The following is a 19,394-nucleotide window of genomic DNA, read 5'->3' as shown; positions in this document are numbered from 1 at the left end:
GTTACTTATGACTTGGTACATTTTATAGCAGTGAAAGTTTGAGACCTAAAAAAGGAAATAATTCTTGGTATTGTAAAGGCAAAGCCAAAAATGAATTATTTTTAATAAGCAGGGAATTATTGATGTGTATACTGTAAAAAAAAAATGTAAAAATTAGCCAGTATATTTTTTTTAATTTTTTTTTCAACATTTATTTATTTTTGGGACAGAGAGAGACAGAGCATGAACGGGGGAGGGGCAGAGAGAGAGGGAGACACAGAATCGGAAACAGGCTCCAGGCTCCGAGCCATCAGCCCAGAGCCTGACGCGGGGCTCGAACTCACGGACCGCGAGATCGTGACCTGGCTGAAGTCGGACGCTTAACCGACTGCGCCACCCAGGCGCCCCAAAATTAGCCAGTATATTGTAATTTAATTCAGACATAGGCAAAGATGATGTTTACTTTTGTGTTTTCAGAAGAATTTAACATAAGAATTGCTAAGTATTATGTAAATAGAGTTGCAGAAGAAATGCCAAATTATTTAAGACAGTAAATGGATTTTTGTTTTGTTTCGTTTTGTGTTTTTTAAGAGAGTAAATGGCTTTTGAATACTTTGAAATCATTCGGCTAGCAACAGTGCTTTACATAAGGATATGTGTTTACCTGTTAAACAAGTTCCCAAAGGATACTACTTGGTATCAACCAGCCTTCACAAAGAGAGTCTGACTTAATCTCAGGTTACTGATCTTGCTTCAGTGCCATGGGTCTGGAGCAATCCTGGTTGAGTTTTTCTAGTCCCTAACTGGTTTCAATGTTTTGGTAACGAGTTGTTTCTAAAGCCTCTGTCTCTTTAGCTCTTGTGGCTGGTACCAAGAGAGAGTCCCCCAATCACACCTTTATGTAGGAAGGCCCTACGGGCTCAAGTTGATGTCCAGAAGATGCTGCCATTGGAGTCAGCCTAGCAATGGAGAGTGAGAGAAATAAAAACAGAGGGCCTAGAAATTTTATTTTCTTTTTTTTTATATGAAATTTATTGTCAAATTGGTTTCCATACAACACCCAGTGCTCATCCCAAAAGGTGCCCTCCTCAATACCCATCACCCACCCTCTCCTCCCTCCCACCCCCCATCAACCCTCAGTTTGTTCTCAGTTTTTAACAGTCTCTTATGCTTTGGCTGTCTCCCACTCTAACCTCTTTTTTTTTTTTTTTCCTTCCCCTCCCCCATGGGTTCCTGTTAAGTTTCTCAGGATCCACATAAGAGTGAAACCATATGGTATCTGTCTTTCTCTGTATGGCTTATTTCACTTAGCATCACACTCTCCAGTTCCATCCACGTTGCTACAAAAGGCCATATTTCATTTTTTCTCATTGCCACATAGTATTCCATTGTGTATATAAACCACAATTTCTTTATCCATAGAAATTTTATTTTCTAATAACCAAATCTCAAGTTGATTTGGCAATATATTTTGTTTTTGATGAAACTACTGCTTACATTTAATTTAAATGTATTATTGGCCTATTTAAGTGACAATGCCAGATTCAGGCAGTGTGGCTCTGGAATTTTTTTTTTTTTTAATCACTACACTACAAGAGTACTCTAAGCAAAAGGAAAAATACATTCTCAGGTACAAAGGCAGGAGATTATAAGCTATGTTTAATAAGCAGTTCAGTTTTTAACAGAACACATTGCATGTAAGAGAATTAATAGGGAGGGGCAGAAAATTAGATGGGTGTAATATTCTAAAGGATCTTGGTTGCCAGGCTTACGATGAATCTAACATATGTCAAATTTACAGGTAAAAGTACAATAAATAACAAATAAATAACACTGCACAATTTGTAAAAAGCCATCTTGCTTTAGTTTTTCCAATGTGATCTGTTTTTGTCAAACTTTAAAGTTTTTAATAGTTTAATTATTCTTAATTTGTTAAACTTCTAAAAAAAATCTAGTAGAATCTTCATTTCCCTTGAATTTAGAATATTTTTTCCAAAAATTCATATCATTGTTTTTCTCTTTTGATACTTTGAACTATTTAGTTATTCACAAAGTACTAGTGATTCCTTTACATCTCAAAATATAATAACAAGCTTGTCTTGATTTATTATTTCGTGTTTGCAGGTTATTATTACAGTTGCTATGGTAAAAATTATTTTTGCTTAAGGGCCAATTTCATTATGCTATCTCTACTCCAATTTAGCTACTTGTGAATCTATGCCATTTTATGCTAGCATAATTTGGATTTAAGAAGTCTAACTCCTAATATGCTTTGGATACATAGAGTGTTACTATCAATTATTGTGAATGATTTGTTGTATACTCGAACATGCATCCCAAGAAGTGGCATCCCCTTTAAAGCAATCACGTTGGGAGTCTATCCACTTGCTGTTGGTATTGCTCAAGTTACTTTTGAAAATGCTCTTTCATGATCGCCTTGAGGTCTGTAGCTTACTTATTCTTTTGAACCTCCTCAAAGTACCAAATCTTCATATTTTGAAAGTAGATGTGATAGCTAGATACATCTAGAAATCACTTGGAGACAAATCTGATTTTTAATCATAAGGATGCCTATTTTCTTAGTAATACATATGAAGGCAATCCCAAAATATTTTGAGCACTGATAACATAATTTACATCAGCGTATAACCTTCCAAGGTGACTACTTTGAAGTACAACATTCGTATGAATTTAATCATGCTTCATTCAGTATTCATAAACTACTGACTATATGCCAGCTCCAGTTTTCAAGACTCTCGGCTTACAGGTATGGCTTCCCACTGCCTACACTGCCCTGCCTCTCACCAGATGAGAACAAGGCCAGAACTTCTTCCCAGCTGGTAGGGATTTAAAATAAATTTGCTTTCCCTAAATCCTGTATCCACCATGCCCACTGAATGACAGCGTTGCAGCAGGTAGCTGCATAGAGTGACGCAAGAAAGCCTTGGATTCAATGTCTGGTTGTCTTTTCCAGCTGTGATGTTGAACCCTGCCATATTCTGAACCTTTATCCCTAACTGCCAACTCTCCAATTATTCTCAAGAACCAGATCCTGCCTCCTATACCTCGACCTATGGACCAGGGTTCTGCTTCACCTATATAGACCTCCCTCTAACCATGCTTTTCAACCTTTCTGCCTTGAAACATTGCTCATGTCCCCAGACTCCTTCTGTCATGTCCCTCCCAAGAAGACGAAATTCTATGAAGAGCAGTTCTGATTGCTACCTCAGATACTATATTTTGGACTTCTGAATACACTTCTTCTGCATTAGCTTGGCTGGTTCCAGTTTATTCCCCTATCACCAGCTCACCATTGAGCTCTTACAAGCATCATCATTAAGTTATCTGTGTGTGCTGGCACCATGTGCCAAACAATAATAATTTTATACAGCTTTTCACATTTTAGCAAACTCTTTCACCTACATTGTATAATAAGGCCATCACAAGTTTGTAAGGTAGGAGATAGCGGAATAATAAAAGTTTCTATTATATTTGTTTTTTTTTAAAGTCTCATTATGCAATCTCAACTCAAAATACTGTTCATATCATTGCATCTGATATCTGGATCCATTTGCCCTTTTGCTGTCAAAGGTAGAAAATGTGTCAATAAACTTTTTTGCTTTTAGTGTTCAGCAAATATTTAATGACACATAATCAACTAGAACTTTTGAAATATAAACAGGAGCCTCTTTGTTTAATTTAATATGTGTCAATTATTCATTTCCATAGCAGACTACCAGACCATACTGTTAGAAGATTGCTTTCTCACCACTTATTTTACCTTTTGCAATTTAATGAGTTTCCAATGTATGAGTTTTATCATTAACTTATTTAACATCATTATTAGAAGTGATATTCATGTCCAGCAAAATTAAGTTTTTAAAGGACCAACAATAGCTCACATATGTTGAGTGCTTACTATGTGCCAGGTACTGTTCCAAGCTCTTTTACATGTATTGAGCTACGTAATTCTTGTAACAACCCTATGAGGTAGCAGTATTATTATTCCTATTTTATAGGTAAGGAAAAATGGGGTTAAATGACATGCCAGTGTCACAGAGAAGGGAAGTAAATGATAGAAATCTAGGCAGCATGACACCAGAGACCTTACTCTTAACCACTATGATATACTGCCCCTATGGTAGATTTAACATTTCTTTCATACCCTTGACTTCTTCAATAAGCATTTAGATCAGTTTTATATTTAAAAAGAAAGTCAAAATAATAGTAAAACATAAAACAGAAGGTTTGTAAAACACCATCTGCATGCAGATTGATTTTGATAGGTGATTGTACCAACACACATTTGAAAATCCCTTTGTATTACTGTTCTAGGCACAATGCAGAAATTTTAGTGGATCGTTTAGTAACAGCACTAAAGAAGTGTTGCCAGTGAATTGATTTTATAAAATAACATTTAAAAATATTAGCAGAGGTGTAGAAAAGATTCCTATTACATTTCTGTTCAAATCATTAGCAATAGTCTTTATTCAGGTTATTCATTAAAGTCTGTGACACTTTCAAGATTTTTAAGGACTCTGAATTCCTACCCCAAATGTAACTGTAAGGACTATTTAAAAGACTGATGGTTGGTAGGATCGTAGGTAGTTGAGATTTTCCTATTTATGCTTTTAATGTATTATTTCCTCAAATTTCCATGATAAACATATACAGTGTCACTATTACAATCATAAAAACAGTTCATTTATTTTGTGTGAACTTTTCAATAAAGTCAATGAATCAACCCTCTAGAATTCTCAAATGGCAATATAATGCTAGGCATCATCAAGGGTTGATTAAAAATTTAATCTTCATGTCTTCAATGAAATAGAAAACCAAAATATCTCTCTCTGATTATATTCTTCCTCAGAATATGGAACCTGAAAATATGGAGTCTGAAAATACAGAAACCGAAAATATGGAAACTGAAAACATGGAATCTGAAAACATGGAAATTGAAACCATTTCTTCAGTTTCAGCCCTGCAAGCTCTCTCTAAGCTACTTTATCCTGAAGAGGATGATTTTGAGGCTGGACAGGTGGTCGTATACTTACAGATGAATCAATTCTGTTCATGCTAAGTTGTTAAACTGTATTTGAACAACTCGTTTCAACCTTTGCTATGGGAGCAAGGCTGTGTCATCTGATACATTCACAGGAGGCTGTAGGACTGATTATTCATGAGAGTATAACCTCTAGTACATTTCTAGCAAACATAATTATATTTTTTTCTAAACTACCTGAACAGTGAATAGGAAGATAGTTCTGTAACTATGGTAGCAATAGCCACATTTTAAAATGTTTGTCATTTATATTTATGGCCAAAGAATGCTTGACAACCATTGAAATGAGTGGTAGCTAGGACTTTTAAGCCTCTAGACAGTATGTGTATAAACAATAATTTCATCTAGACACTATTAATTAGGCCCCCATAATCCAGTTTCCTTGATTTTTTAAAATTTGTCTACACATGAAAACAGAACAGAAAATAATTTGGGCCAAATAATGGGGCAAACTAGCTTTAGCCTACTAAAACTGACTTGTGTGATACATGTTCAGATAGAGCTGTGGAATCTAATTTGTTGTACAATATTTGGGATCAGGACAGGTAACCTCAGTGAGGCTTACAGCAGCAATATGGGCTTCATTTTGTGGAAGGAGAGTTCCAGAAACTGACCGGCCACTCCACAGTCATTGGCGGTATTCCCAGAATAATCAAAATACTTTTATGTAACCCCTTGCTCTACATTCTCCTACTCCTTAGGTATCAGCAAATCTTGGCTGTCAGACTGCTTATGTGAAGGCAAATAAAATTGGGGGCAGAAACCTCACACTATAGCAGAATATGTCAATCCGCTTTAAATTATTTTAGTGAAGTTGTTATTATGACCAGTTTGCCACAAATAAACCATCTTCAGCGAGCAGGCATATCAATTTGCTCCTCCCCAAATTCTTTTCTTCTATTGTGTGGAAAAACAAGTATAATCTGAATATGCAGCAAATTTGGTGGCTCAGATCAACACTGGATTGATCTTGCACCATCCGGGAAGAATTAGAGGGAATGTGCAGAATCAAATAAAGACTAAGACATGCAATGAAAATAAAATGTGTAGATGGTAACTGAATCAACTTGGAGCCAGGGTTAGAAACCAAGAAGCTTTGGTCAGGCAGGAGTTACTAGGGGCCAAACAAAAATCAGCACAATAATAATAGCATTGAATACATACAACAAATAAAACATTGGAGAAAAATTTAGGAGCAATGTATCAGTGAAGTTAGGAGGGCAGGTTCATTTTTGCTGCCTGAAGCTGAAATAGAATAATGATACAGCCTGCAAAGGGTAAGGGTAGGGTTATGTCATATACAGAAAATATGTTAAATATCTGAGAAACAGCAATCTCGAATAAAGGCAAGTGAAACTTGTAACTGGAACAGATTCAGAGATAAAGATTCACCCTGGTTACAAAGCCTGTTCTCTTTGGCGTTTATGTATGGGGATGTTTATTTGCATCTAGAGGTGATTCTAGGAGAACGATGAGTGATTAGGAGAATAGAGACACTAGGATAATTTTACCAAATTGTACAATTCATAGAAGAAAATTACTGTAATAATGTATGATTCTGTATATCTGGGTTATAAACAATTTTGAGGTAATTGGTCATTCAGACACCCCTGTACAGCTATCATTAGAGGATACAGAATTGGAGTATCAGAACAGTGGGAGAATAATTAATGTTTCTAATGAACTATTAAATTTTCCAGGAGAAAAATGGTTTTTCATTTTTTAACATGTATGAATCTTGATAACTGTGGAATGATTACAAGAGTGATGTGGTTTTGAAAATACTCTCTCTGAAAACAGCATTAGAACTGTTGCATACATGTTGGTTTATTTACAATCCCCATCATGCATTAAGAATCTAGGAGATTGGGAAGAGACTGCTTTTGAAACTCAAAAGGGGATCTTAAGGCCTGTGGGAAATAATGCTCACCACTCCACAGACATTGTAAAAAAGTTGTTCTAACTCTCTTACATATTGCAAAGTGGCATGAATTGCAATGACAAATTACTCAGATAATTGGATGTGGATCCATGGTAAAAGCTGAAATGATTATTTTTATAGAGAACATTTGCAAGAGGGTTTTTAATGTTTTTATTATCCTGGTTCATCTTTTCACTTGAAATTTTTGTTTTTAATCATTTATTTTCATTAAGTTAATAAACTGCAATTCCCTCTCTGTTGTGATGTACTGATTGAATCATCACTGTGCATGGAGAGCATACTAATTTTTTTCAGGAATGTTCGAGTTTTTATTTGTATGGATTTTAATTTTCGGTGGAAGGAGTCACTCAACAAAACAAGAGGTCCTCATGTTCCAAGAAATGCTTTACTCTGATTGACTATTAGTATTCTAGTGATTAATAACTTAAGAAAAGCACCACAAGTTTATATGACCTTAGTGATTAAAAAGAAAAAAAAACATACAAAATACGGTCTTGGGATTTTCACATAAAAATGCCTGTAACACTTTAACCGCAGACATAGCACTTTTGAAGCACCTTTTGGAAAAGAATGGTTACTGACTCAGAAACCATTGAGATGTTACAGATTAGTTTCTGATTTATAGCTGTTGGAATAGTTTAGTATAATAAAGACACAGGTGAGCTTTGCCACTGGCTTTCAAGGACAGACACTATTCCTTTTGCCCAAATAGGACATCGTAACTCTTCTACATGTCTGAAGTCTTGGGAGATAGGGGCAGGGGCCTGAGAGAAGAGAGCTAGAGATGGTAGTTTGCCAGGATGCAAGGAGATAAGACTTTTTGACTGCCAGCAATGGAGTAAATTGGAGCTGCGGAATCTGGCATCAGCAAGAACAATCAGTAAAATACTGGGGTTTTCTTGAGATATCTAAAGACCCCTGAGAAAGACCAATGAGGCAGTTGCTGCTATGCTGAAGGTGTAATATGTGTTATACTTCAGTGAAAAAAGGAAAATTGTTCTTGTACTGGGGAGTAGAGTAGCAGCCCTGTGGGGGTATGTTTCCTTGCACAAAGGATGGCAAAATCAACTCGTAAGATGACTGAAGTGGTTTAGCATGTATTTGACGATATTAATTGGGGGTTGCTGTTTAAATCCATTAGTTCAGTGTCATGAGGTGGTATGACGAGGAAGGGTTTCATACCCACAGTGGAAAAGAAGTAAAATCTGTTAACAGGAGTTTTGAATGAGTTCTTTGATATGTATATACTTAAGACCCTAGTTAGTGGTTTGTTTTTGTTTCTATAAAACTTTCCCATCTGTTTCCATCTTCTACCTATGACCAGATACTGCCCAAACCCAAAATTGTCAATGCTTTTACACTAATACTTTGTTCTGACCTTCAAAGAGATGAATGTGGCTCATCCCCCTATCCGCAGGGATACATGATTCACTGGGCTGGAACTGGGGATTTAGTCTGATCAAAGACTGCCTTAGGGTCTATTAAACTAAATACTTTTTGAAAGGACAAAGAAAACACATTCTAAATAATACTTGACATCTGTCTCTCTGTTGTATAACAACGATGCTTAATTAAATGAGAAGCACTATGAAATTTGAGATGGAAAACTTACTAACTTTCAAGTATTATCGGTCACGTAAGTTGAACAAATAGTGATTACAGAATGTTGGGCTTTTTTTTCTTCTTTCCCAGCCAAATTGCTCATCTGCTTTTGGAGCCATGGGTCCTGGGAATATTGGACCACCAAGATTAGAAGAGCTCAAAGGTAAGTTATTTAACAAAGCATATAGATCACTATAATTGGTATAATCTTTTCTTTGGGAGCAAAATTGTAGGGAGAGTAATATTAACACTAGGATTTGTCAGAGGTGAACTCAAATAATTGTGGAAGTGATGAACAGCCATTTACATATAAGATGATGTTTTTACTCTACTATTGTAGGTAAGTCATTTTTCTACTAATGGAAATTAATTCGCCTTAAATTATTCACATTCATTTTTTGGCATATTTCCCGAGATGTTAAACCAAGAAAATCATGTGTGGTTAAATAACTTTTTTATTATTTAGGGTCTAGTTACCAAGTTGCTTAGCTTCTTCACTTTCTACCCTGCTATATCTGCTATATTCTGACAATTTCACAGGATTCATTAATTCATTCAACAAATATTTATTGAAAGCCTGTTATATGCCAAGCATTATGATCATCTCTGGGACTATGATGAAGATCAAAACAGAAAGGTCTCTGCCCCAATTGAGCTTATAGTATTTTGGAGAGCACAATAAAACAAATAACGACACAATTTGATCTTACACCAAAATACTTATAAATTAAAGTCCATTTATATATGATGGGCTTTAATTATACATTAAATAGGGCAACTGATATAGTTATTTAATATATAATTAAATATATTAAGTATATAATGAAATATATTTATATTTATAATATATATTCATACTTATATAATATATTTAATTATAATACATAACATACAATACATAATTAAATATATTTAATTAAAATATATATTTATAATTAAAAAATTATACATATATAAATATAATACCTATAGTTATACGTATATAAATATAATACATAATACATAATTAAATATATTTAATTATAATATATATTTAATTACATATTAACTGGGTGACTTATATAGTCACAGGTCCAATAAACCAGAATAAATATTTCCGGGGATGTTTTCCCAGCATTTTGGCCTATACATTTTCATATAGTTTAACATTTTACACATCTTCGAAAATATAGAAGGCTCTAATTCTGTCATGATGACAGTTGCCAGAGTTGGATAGGGAAAGGAAAAGAAGTTCCTTCATCAATTTAGCTGATTGTAAAAGATTTCATTGGGAAAAATGTTTAAAATAATGGCTCAAATGAAGTCTGAGAGAATGATTTTAAAATTTCAGTTATTAGACTCTACATACTGAAGAATCTATTTACCTAGTTCAAGAGATGTTGGGGGGCACCTGGGTGGTGCCTGGGTGGCTCAGCCGGTCGAGCGTCTGACTTGGACTCAGGTCATGATCTCGTGATTTGTGAGTTGGAGCCCCACGTCGGTCTCTGTGCTGACAGCTCAGAGCCTGGAGCCTGCTTCAGATTCTGTGTCTCCATCTCTCTCGGCCCATCCCCTGCTTACACTCTATTTATCTCTCTCAAAAATAAATAAATGTTACCAAAAAAATTTTTTTAAAGAGATGTTGGAAGACTAGTTCAAATTTTAATGTATTTCTATGCTGCCGGTATTTCTGACATAATGTCTAATAACCTCTAAATTCTGAGAACAATGAGTCATTTGTAACATATTTTATATAAATCTGTAATTAGGCTTCACAAAGCCCATGCTAGATAGAGGCAGATAATTTGAAAAGAGTGGCAGTATTGAAAACCTAGTAATCAAGTGCATTTCTGGGGATGCTTAAAAGGAGAACTCGAAATAATGTTCTGCACCTAATGTTGGTCTGCATTTGCTGCCCCAGTAGTTGGAACAAATGTAAGCTGAGTTTTTGCATGCCTCGTTTACTTTTAAACATTTAAAGATGACGTGTAGAAACCCAGGTACATGCTCAGTCCTACATAAAGGACAAGTGATAGAGATTTTCTTTGAGGCTCCCATCTGCCTGAGGAAAATACTGGATTAAAAAATGACCATTGTATCCACTGTTTTCAATTTCTTTAACCAACAGTATTTTTAAAGAATTATGTCATGCTTGCATGGAAAAGGTATCAAAGAACTTCTATATAGTAATACACAATGCAAGATAAGACATTTCTACACAAATCAGATTGATTGTATGTTTGATTTGTTCTTTTACATAAATATTTTACATGATCCTAGTATTTCTATGTATATCTATGTTCTATATGTTTCATATAAGATGTTACTTCATATATTGAGTATATATGCTATATGCATATACATATGTGCACACACAGAGAGGCTGGAAAGATATACATCAGAATGCTCTCATTGATTATCTTGGGTGGTTGGATTACAGATTATTTATTTTCTTCCTTTTGCTTATATGTTGTTTCTAAATTTTCTCAATTATTATTATAATTTTACGACATATTGGTTGTGTATTGATTCAAAAACGTCAAGTTTTTACAAATTAAGCTTGTTTGACCAAAAAACAAGCTAGTGGTAACAAATAGAAAAGTTTGACTTTGACGATCCCAAACTGCGTGTGAAGAACGGGAGCAATTTTGAGGGGGAAAACAGACAACAGCTTCAGCTTTATCTTCCCTTTTTTTCACAGTCATCCCTCAAAACAGTGATGAAGATGTCGAGGATATCTGGAATCCAGAGGAAGTTCCAGAGGGAGCAGAGCACCATGACACGTGGGATGTTAGAGAAATACCAGAGTAAGTCAAATGAAGGCGGGAATGTGTTTGGGGCTGAAGTTCGATGTGTCATCCGATACCATTCTATTTTTGACAGGATTCATAAAGTAACTTCTACCACATGAAATAGAAGACTGCAGTGACACACAGAAGCCATGTGTAATTGATAATTTTTTTTCTTTGTGGAGCAGAAACAAAGTAAAACATAACACCTCCCTTTAGTTATTATCTAACAAAAAATGAAAAATAGTCATTTCCATTACAAAATTGTATTCAGTGTCAGTAGTATAATGTGGAACTAACACTGGGAAAGAAAAGCCCATTAAATTACAAGCATTCATACAAACTAAATTATTATACCATGTTTATGTGTCAAAGACCTGCATTTAATTACTCAATATTCAATTTCGGTAAAAGGCTATGTTCTCCCTCCGATTATCTATTATTACCTGGACCTGTTTACTAGTTATTTTAAGATTCTGTTTAATATATTTTGCAAGCAGGATTGAAGCCTCACCTTGTAGCTTTTTCATTAGGAACTGTGAATATGAATTTTAAATATGGAATTTAGGATTATTAACATAAAAAGTTCCTTCACTTTGATAAAATAAATCACCCACAATTTCAAGGAACTGAAAGTGTGTTCACATTCATAATTGAAACTAATGGTTAAATACACTAAGCTTTAAATATATGTATTTTTTTTATATTTTAGTTAGTTAACATACAGAGCAATATTGGTTTCAGAAGTAGAATTCAGTGATTCATCACTTACATACAACATCCGGGGCTTTAATTTTTTTTTTTTCAACGTTTATTTATTTTTGGGACAGAGAGAGACAGAGCATGAACGGGGGAGGGGCAGAGAGAGAGGGAGACACAGAATCGGAAGCAGGCTCCAGGCTCCGAGCCATCAGCCCAGAGCCCGACGCGGGGCTCGAACTCATGGACCGCGAGATCGTGACCTGGCTGAAGTCGGACGCTTAACCGACTGCGCCACCCAGGTGCCCATCCGGGGCTTTAAAATAAAATCTTGATTGAGTATTTAGAATAGCTTGAAAAACAAAGGCAGTACTTACAAAATTATAATGTACTTTATAAATTCTTGAAGACTTCTATGGTAAGTGATCTGACAACTTTTCTAATTCTGACTATAAAATTGTGTCCAATGTTAGAAAAAAAAAAACCTTATGCATCTATCTTCTACTTCCATTCTGAAGATAGAAACAGTAGGAGACTGCAGATAATTAACTGGAAAAAAGTATCCAACTATCGCATAAACAATGTAAAAAAAACCCTATAAACCTCATAAAAAAAGATCAAAGGGGATTTTAAAACATTTCTGTGTGCATCTTAAAAACGAAGAGAGTAAATCTCAGGTTATATTTATACAGTGCCCACACATCCGTATAAAAGGTAAGAAGTAAGGCACTCATTTGTCATACTGTGTAATGAATGTCAAACATCCATATGTGGCAAGTTCCAAATTTGAGTAAATTTTCACTTCTCATCTTGATGTTTGATGTTCTGTAGAAATAACATCCATGAAAGCTTTAAATGAATAAGAACTCCAGTCAGGGTATGAAGAAAATTGCTTTATAAAATTTTTTAATCTTATTTTCCATTTTATGCAAGTACATTTCAAAATGTCCCAATGGGTAAAGAAGAAAATGGGTAAAGAAAGTGAGCAAGCAGCTCACAAAAAAGAATCATGAGTGGCCACATGCAAAGTAAGATGGGCCTGAGCTGAGTCACTGGCCTTGGGTAGAAATGTGAGGATCTTTATTTGAGAGAGTCTTAAAGGAATATATGGTATTCAATTAGATATAATGAATGAGAGGAAAGCCTCAGAAATGATGCTGAGGGTACCAACTAGGGTGACCAGGTGAATAGTGAGGCTATTGACTGTGATTGGGAATGAAGGGAGAGGGGAAACACTGAGTTTGGTTTTGGATGTGTGGACTGTAAGGTGCCTTTGGGACATCCAGGCAAACGTAGACAGTTGGAAAATTGCGTCTGGAGATGAGGAGAAAGCAGCAGCTAGAGCAAATCCATTTGGTAGTCATGGAGTGTGGATCGATACCCTTCTGTTTTGTTTTAACCTGGCTTCACCTTTGTAAATATAAGGTAAATGTTATAGTTATAGTTATAGTCTATTAAGAAAAAAGTGCCCCATATCAAATAGCTACTTATTGCTAGCCCTGTTCAAACTCAAAGAAATCCCTTTTCCATTCTTGGGGATTTCTATTTGCAAGTGGTCAGAAGTTCAACATAATCCTTTAGTCTTCCTATCCAGAGATTTACCATTTCTTCATAAGGGTAGAATTAAATGGAAAAGATCATTTGTAAACATTTGCTTACTACATTCCACCTAAAAAGATAGGGTCCATTGTGGCTGGGTGATTCTAGAAACCATCCTGTCCCTAGGGGCCCTAATTTGGGGACAAAGAAAGATTTGTGAATTGTCATGGGTGAGGTGAAATGTGAGGAAAATCTTTCACCGGGCTAAGAACTCTGTAGGCCTAGGGGCACCTGGGTGGCTCAGTTGGTTAAGTGTCCAACTTCAGCTCAGGACATGATCTCGCAGTTCGTGAGTTCAAGCCCCATGACAGGCTCAGTGCTGACAGCTCAGAGTCTGGAGCCTGCTTCGGATTCTGTGTCTCCCTCTCTCTCTGCCCCTCCCCTGCTCATACTCTCTCTCTCTCTCTCTCTCAAAAATAAATAAGCATTAAAAATTTTAAAAAAAGAACTTTGTAAGCCTAGATTGTAAACACTGCAATGTAGTTGTGCTGACTGCATTACCAGTGTTTCCACTGTAGAATTTTAGAGGCAAAAAAGATTATAGAGGTCATTGAGTTCAAACCTACCCTTCTCCCCACGACTTTGTGACTTGACCAAGGTCACACAGTTAATGACAGAAAAAGTACTGAACCTGGATTTTCTAACTCTACTCTGTGGCTTCAGTTTAACAGAGGAGGATTTTTATCTATCCATCAAACCCTGGGTTATGGGCCTACTATTTTTCTGAGCCATCGTTTTCCAGGAAGAAAAAACAGAACTTTTTTTTCCCTTCTACTTTTAATCACCTTAGAAGTTCCCTTAACCCTTTTTATTTGTATAGCTCTAAAACAGTTAAAGTTAATTTTTCGAAAATAAGTAGATACAATATAAATCCTGATTTACAGCGTTAGGTATTTTTGACTGTATTTCTAGACTTCTATTTCTTTATGTTCTGCTATATGCCTGAAAAACTGTCAGAACTTTATTTTTTGTAATAGCATGTCCCCGTAGTTTCTAGTTTTTTTGCCCTGTGAGAAAATTGCTCTTTCTTTTGAGTCTCTGTATCATTGACCCCCCTTTTTTTTTTCCAGGTATGAGATTATATTCAAACAGCAGGTGGGAACTGAGGATATGTTCCTAGGATTTTCGAGAAAAGACTCTTCAACAGCATGTTGTGAAGATCTAGTGGTGAGCTTCTCTCCATTTTCCATATGACCATTATGGCTAAATTGACTGACTGACTGTTTTACACATAATACCATAGGCAAGGCAGTAAAGTCTTTAAAAATAATGGTTGCTATATTTTAGGCACTAATGGAATAATGGGATTGATAGTTTAAAATTGGTAAACATGTACAAAATAAACTCCATTTACACATATGGGTAAGATTTACAAATAAACATAGTAGAATCATATGACATAATACACTATTTCTAGCCCTATTAAAACTTCCATTTGGGACGCCTGGGTAGCTTAGTTAATTGAGCATATGACTCTTGTTTAAGGTTTAGGTCATAATCCCAGGGTCATAGGATCAAGCCCCACATCAGGCTCTGTGCTGAGCATGGAGCCTACTTAAGATTCTCTCTCTGCCCCTCCCCCCTCTCATGCTCTCTCTCTAAACAAAACAAAACAAAACAAAACAAAACAAAACAAAACAAAAACCTACTCATTCTGATTGGACTGAATTTTCTTTCATCCTAGTTCTGCTCAATGAATGCCATCTGATTGGTTATTAACTTATGATGAGTTGATGGCAACCAGAATGAAATCTTCCCTTCCCTGAATCTCTCTTACTTCTTCTAATGACTCAGCTTATAATGGTGAGATTTAAAAAGGGACTTTTTCTTAAATTTTGGATCTGAACTTCTGATTTAAAACTCTAAAAAGATGTATAAAATGTTACTTGACTCCCTTATCCAAATGATTCTATTTCAATGTAATAATAATAACAATACCAATGACATCAATGAGATCACCTTACTTTTGCTTATTTGAGCCTCGTAATGATCTTGTTGAAAAGTCTGGACCTACCTAAGAGTGTGGAATTCAACTCTTTTTGGTAGCATATACTAGTAATTCTGGTCTGGAGAATTTTTTTTCCCTGAGATCAGGGACTATATGTATATCTTTCCCCCTCTCTCATAATACTCTACATTATAGAGTACTGAGGTGCCCATTGGAGAATGCTTAATATTTTTTCCTTAAGCAAATGATAAATGGTATCTCTCTGTTGCATGAACTTCAGGTTTTCTCTTATTAGCAAAATCTAAGACATTCAATTGAATCAAGTAACATAATGGGAATAGCGAGTTTAAGTACCTCAGGAGATTTTTCACATTCTAATGAGTTAAGGTTTCAAGTGATCTTGAAGTAATTAGCTCCCAGGGTTTTACCAGTAATATCCCAATTCCTCTCTTTTAAATAACTGTAAAATAACATTTTTGATGTCTAGTATTGAGGATTGCTATAAACTCTGGAGGAATTCCAGGCCCTAAGTAAATAACTGTTGTGAGCCTTTCCATTTCTCTCCTGTAAAACGCTACTAGTATTAATAATAAAGGTATCCTGAATGAAGACTCTTGGAACCCAAATTGTACCTCAGAGTACTATACAATTTATGTAAAACTCAACAAGTATAAGCAGAAGAAGACCTGATCTCTTCCTTTAATGAACTTCTAATTGACTGGGGAGACAGCACTAACATAAATGAAATCATCTTATTATTAACAATGAAACTCAGTGTTGACAGTTTTAAGTCTACCAGGAGTTTAGAAGGTTTGGCTGAGGCACAGATGGCACTGAATGGAAGCCGCATGAAATATTTGTTGGTGCTATAGCACCTCACCATATGTATACTGTTCTTTTTCTCTGTCTTTCTTTTCATACATTCAGTCTTTAAACACTTAGTACCATTGCATACCAGGCACTGTTCTAAGTACTAGGGATACAAAGATAAATAAGATACAGTCAATTACCCTCAAGGAATTTATAGTAAAGGGGATGGAAGACTAACAAATCATTGCAATCCAATATGGTAAGTACATATTTAGAGGCATATACCAGGTACATGGTGACATAAAGTGGAAAGAGATCAACACCCGGTGGACAGGATTTTTCCAGTGGACAACATTCCAAGAAGGGCATTCCAAGCAGAGGTAAGGCACATGGGAAGGTATCTAGGCATGAAATAGCCTGGCCTATTTGAGTAAGCTGTGCGTATAAGAATAATAAAGAGTAATTGTGGACAGTGGTGTACTGGTAAGCTGACTCTCAAAAAAGAGGAAAAAATCCCTGATTTGTAGCTTAAATTTTATCCTATAAGCACATTAATGGTGATATCCACTATTGTTGCTTAACCCCACTGGTAAGACTTGGACTGAAGAGGTTGTCGACTGCATCTCAAGTATTTCTTCCTCAAATGTATAAGCTTATTATTCCTGTTGATAATATAGCATTTTCTCAGATCTAAGACATCATCAAATTGTAATCATGCCACTTACTTAATAAAAAAAGGAGCAATAAGTATACTACCACGTTAAATGTACACATTGGTTGTGTGATGCATCCCAGTATCAGAAACACTAAAATGTGGGGGGAATTACACCTTAGAATTGGCCAAATTTCTTATTTAGGGGCTGGACCTGGTCTCTATATAACAATCCAAACCAGAGACTTCAAAAAGAAGACCTCTGTTTAAGCTGAAGAGGATAGTAACACAAACAATCTGTTTAAGTACAAGAAGGGATTTGGGATCTAAAAATTCAGGAGGACCTGGGATTTATACCTGGGATGCAGGGCTAGTTCAATATCCGCAAAACAATTAACATGATTCATCACGTCAATAAAAGAAAGGACAAGAACCATATGATCCTCTCAATAGATGCAGAGAAAGCATTTGACAAAATACAGCATTCTTTCTTGATAAAAACCCTCAAGAAAGTAGGGATAGAAAGATCATACCTCGAGATGATAAAAGCCATATACAAGCAATCAACACTAATATCATCCTCAGTGGGGAAAAACTGAGAGCTTTCCCCCTAAGGTCAGGAACAAGACAGGGATGTCCACTCTTGCCACTGTTATTCAACACAGTATTGGAAGTCTTAGCCTCTGCAATCGGACAACACAAAGAAATAAAAGGCATCCAAATTGGCCAGGAGGAGGTCAAACTTTTACTCTTTGCAGAGGACATGATACTCTATATGGAAAACCCAAAAGATTCAACCAAAAAACTGCTGGAACTGATGCATGAATTCAGCAAAGTTGCAGGATATAAAATCAATGCACAGAAATCGGTTGCATTTCTGTACACCAACAATGAAGCACCAGAAAGAGAAATCAAGGAATCGATCCCATTTACCATTGCACCAAAAACCATAAAATACCTAGGAATAAATCTAACCAAAGAGGTGAAAAATCTATACACTGAAAACTATAGAAAGCTGATGAAAGAAATTGAAGAAGACACAAAGAAATAGGAAAAGATTCCATGCTCCTGGATAGGAAGAACAAATATAGTTAAAATGTCGATACTACCTAAAGCAATCTACATATTCAATGCGATCCCTATCAAAGTAACACCAGCATTCTTCACAGAGCTAGACCAAATAATCCTAAAATTTTTATGGAACCAGAAAAGACCCCAAATAGCCAAAGCAATCTTGAAAAAGAAAACCAAAGCAGGAGGCATCACAATCCCAGACTTCAAGCTATACTACAAAGCTGTAATCATCAAGACAGTATGGTACTGGCACAAGAACAGATACTCAGATCAATGGAATAGAATAGAGAACCCAGAAATGGACCCACAAACGTATGGCCAACTAATCTTGACAAAGCAGGAAAGAATATCCACTGGAATAAAGACAGTCTCTTCAGCAAGTGGTGCTGGGAAAACTGGACAGCGACATGCAGAAGAATGAACCTGGACCACTTTCTTACACCATACACAAAAATAAACTCAAAATGGATGAAAGACCTCAATGTAAGACAGGAAGCCATCAAAATCCTTGAGGAGAAAGCAGGCAAAAACCTCTTTGATCTTGCCCGCAGCAATTTTTTACTGAACACGTCTCCAGAGGGAAGGGAAACAAAAGCAAAAATGAACTACTGGGACCTCATCAAAATAAAAAGCTTCTGCACAGCAAAGGAAACAATCAGCAACCTAAAAGGCAACCAACAGAATGGGAGAAGATATTTGTAAATGACATATCAGATAAAGGGTTAGTATCCAAAATCTACAAAGAACTTATCAAACTCAACACCCAAAAAACAAATAATCCAGTGAAGAAATGGGCAAAAGACATGAATAGACACTTCTCCAAAGAAGACATCCAGATGGCCAACCGACACATGAAAAAATGCTCAACATCACTGATCATCAGGGAAATACAAATCAAAACCGCAATGAGATATACCTTACACCTGTCAGAATGGCTAACATTAACAGCTCAGGCAACAACAGATGTTGGCGAGGATGTGGAGAAAGAGGATCTCTTTTGCATTGTTGGTGGGAATGCAAGCTGGTGCAGCCACTCTGGAAAACAGTATGGAGGTTGCTCAAAAAACTAAAAATAGAACTACCCTACGACCCAGCAATTGCACTACTAGGCATTTATCCAAGGGATACAGGTGTGCTGTTTCGAAGGGACACATGCACCCGCATGTTTATAGCAGCACTATCAACAATAGCCAAAGTATGGAAAGAGCTCAAATGTCCATCGATGGATGAATGGATAAAGAAGATGTGGTATATATATA

The 19,394-nt window shown here is 35.9% G+C and overlaps 1 protein-coding gene across 2 annotated transcripts in view; it reads left to right on the top strand.

Annotated features, from left to right (window-relative positions):
• Positions 1-19,394, top strand: part of DNAAF6 (dynein axonemal assembly factor 6) — a 36,471-nt gene that overhangs the window by 1,421 nt on the left and 15,656 nt on the right. For both annotated transcript variants that reach the window (XM_040468439.1, XM_040468440.1), the window contains exons 2-5: positions 4,850-5,017; positions 8,676-8,748; positions 11,266-11,371; positions 14,722-14,818. In XM_040468439.1, the coding sequence (XP_040324373.1) occupies positions 4,853-5,017; positions 8,676-8,748; positions 11,266-11,371; positions 14,722-14,818 (441 nt within the window). In that variant the 5' untranslated portion in view covers positions 4,850-4,852. The remainder of the gene's footprint in view (positions 1-4,849; positions 5,018-8,675; positions 8,749-11,265; positions 11,372-14,721; positions 14,819-19,394) is intronic.

This window comes from Herpailurus yagouaroundi, unplaced genomic scaffold (assembly GCF_014898765.1).
Source record: "Herpailurus yagouaroundi ecotype Mexico unplaced genomic scaffold, PumYag 67700, whole genome shotgun sequence".
NCBI classification, from domain to species: domain Eukaryota; kingdom Metazoa; phylum Chordata; class Mammalia; order Carnivora; family Felidae; genus Herpailurus; species Herpailurus yagouaroundi.
Note: the sequence above shows the minus strand (reverse complement) of the source record. Positions and strands in the feature narration are given on the sequence as shown.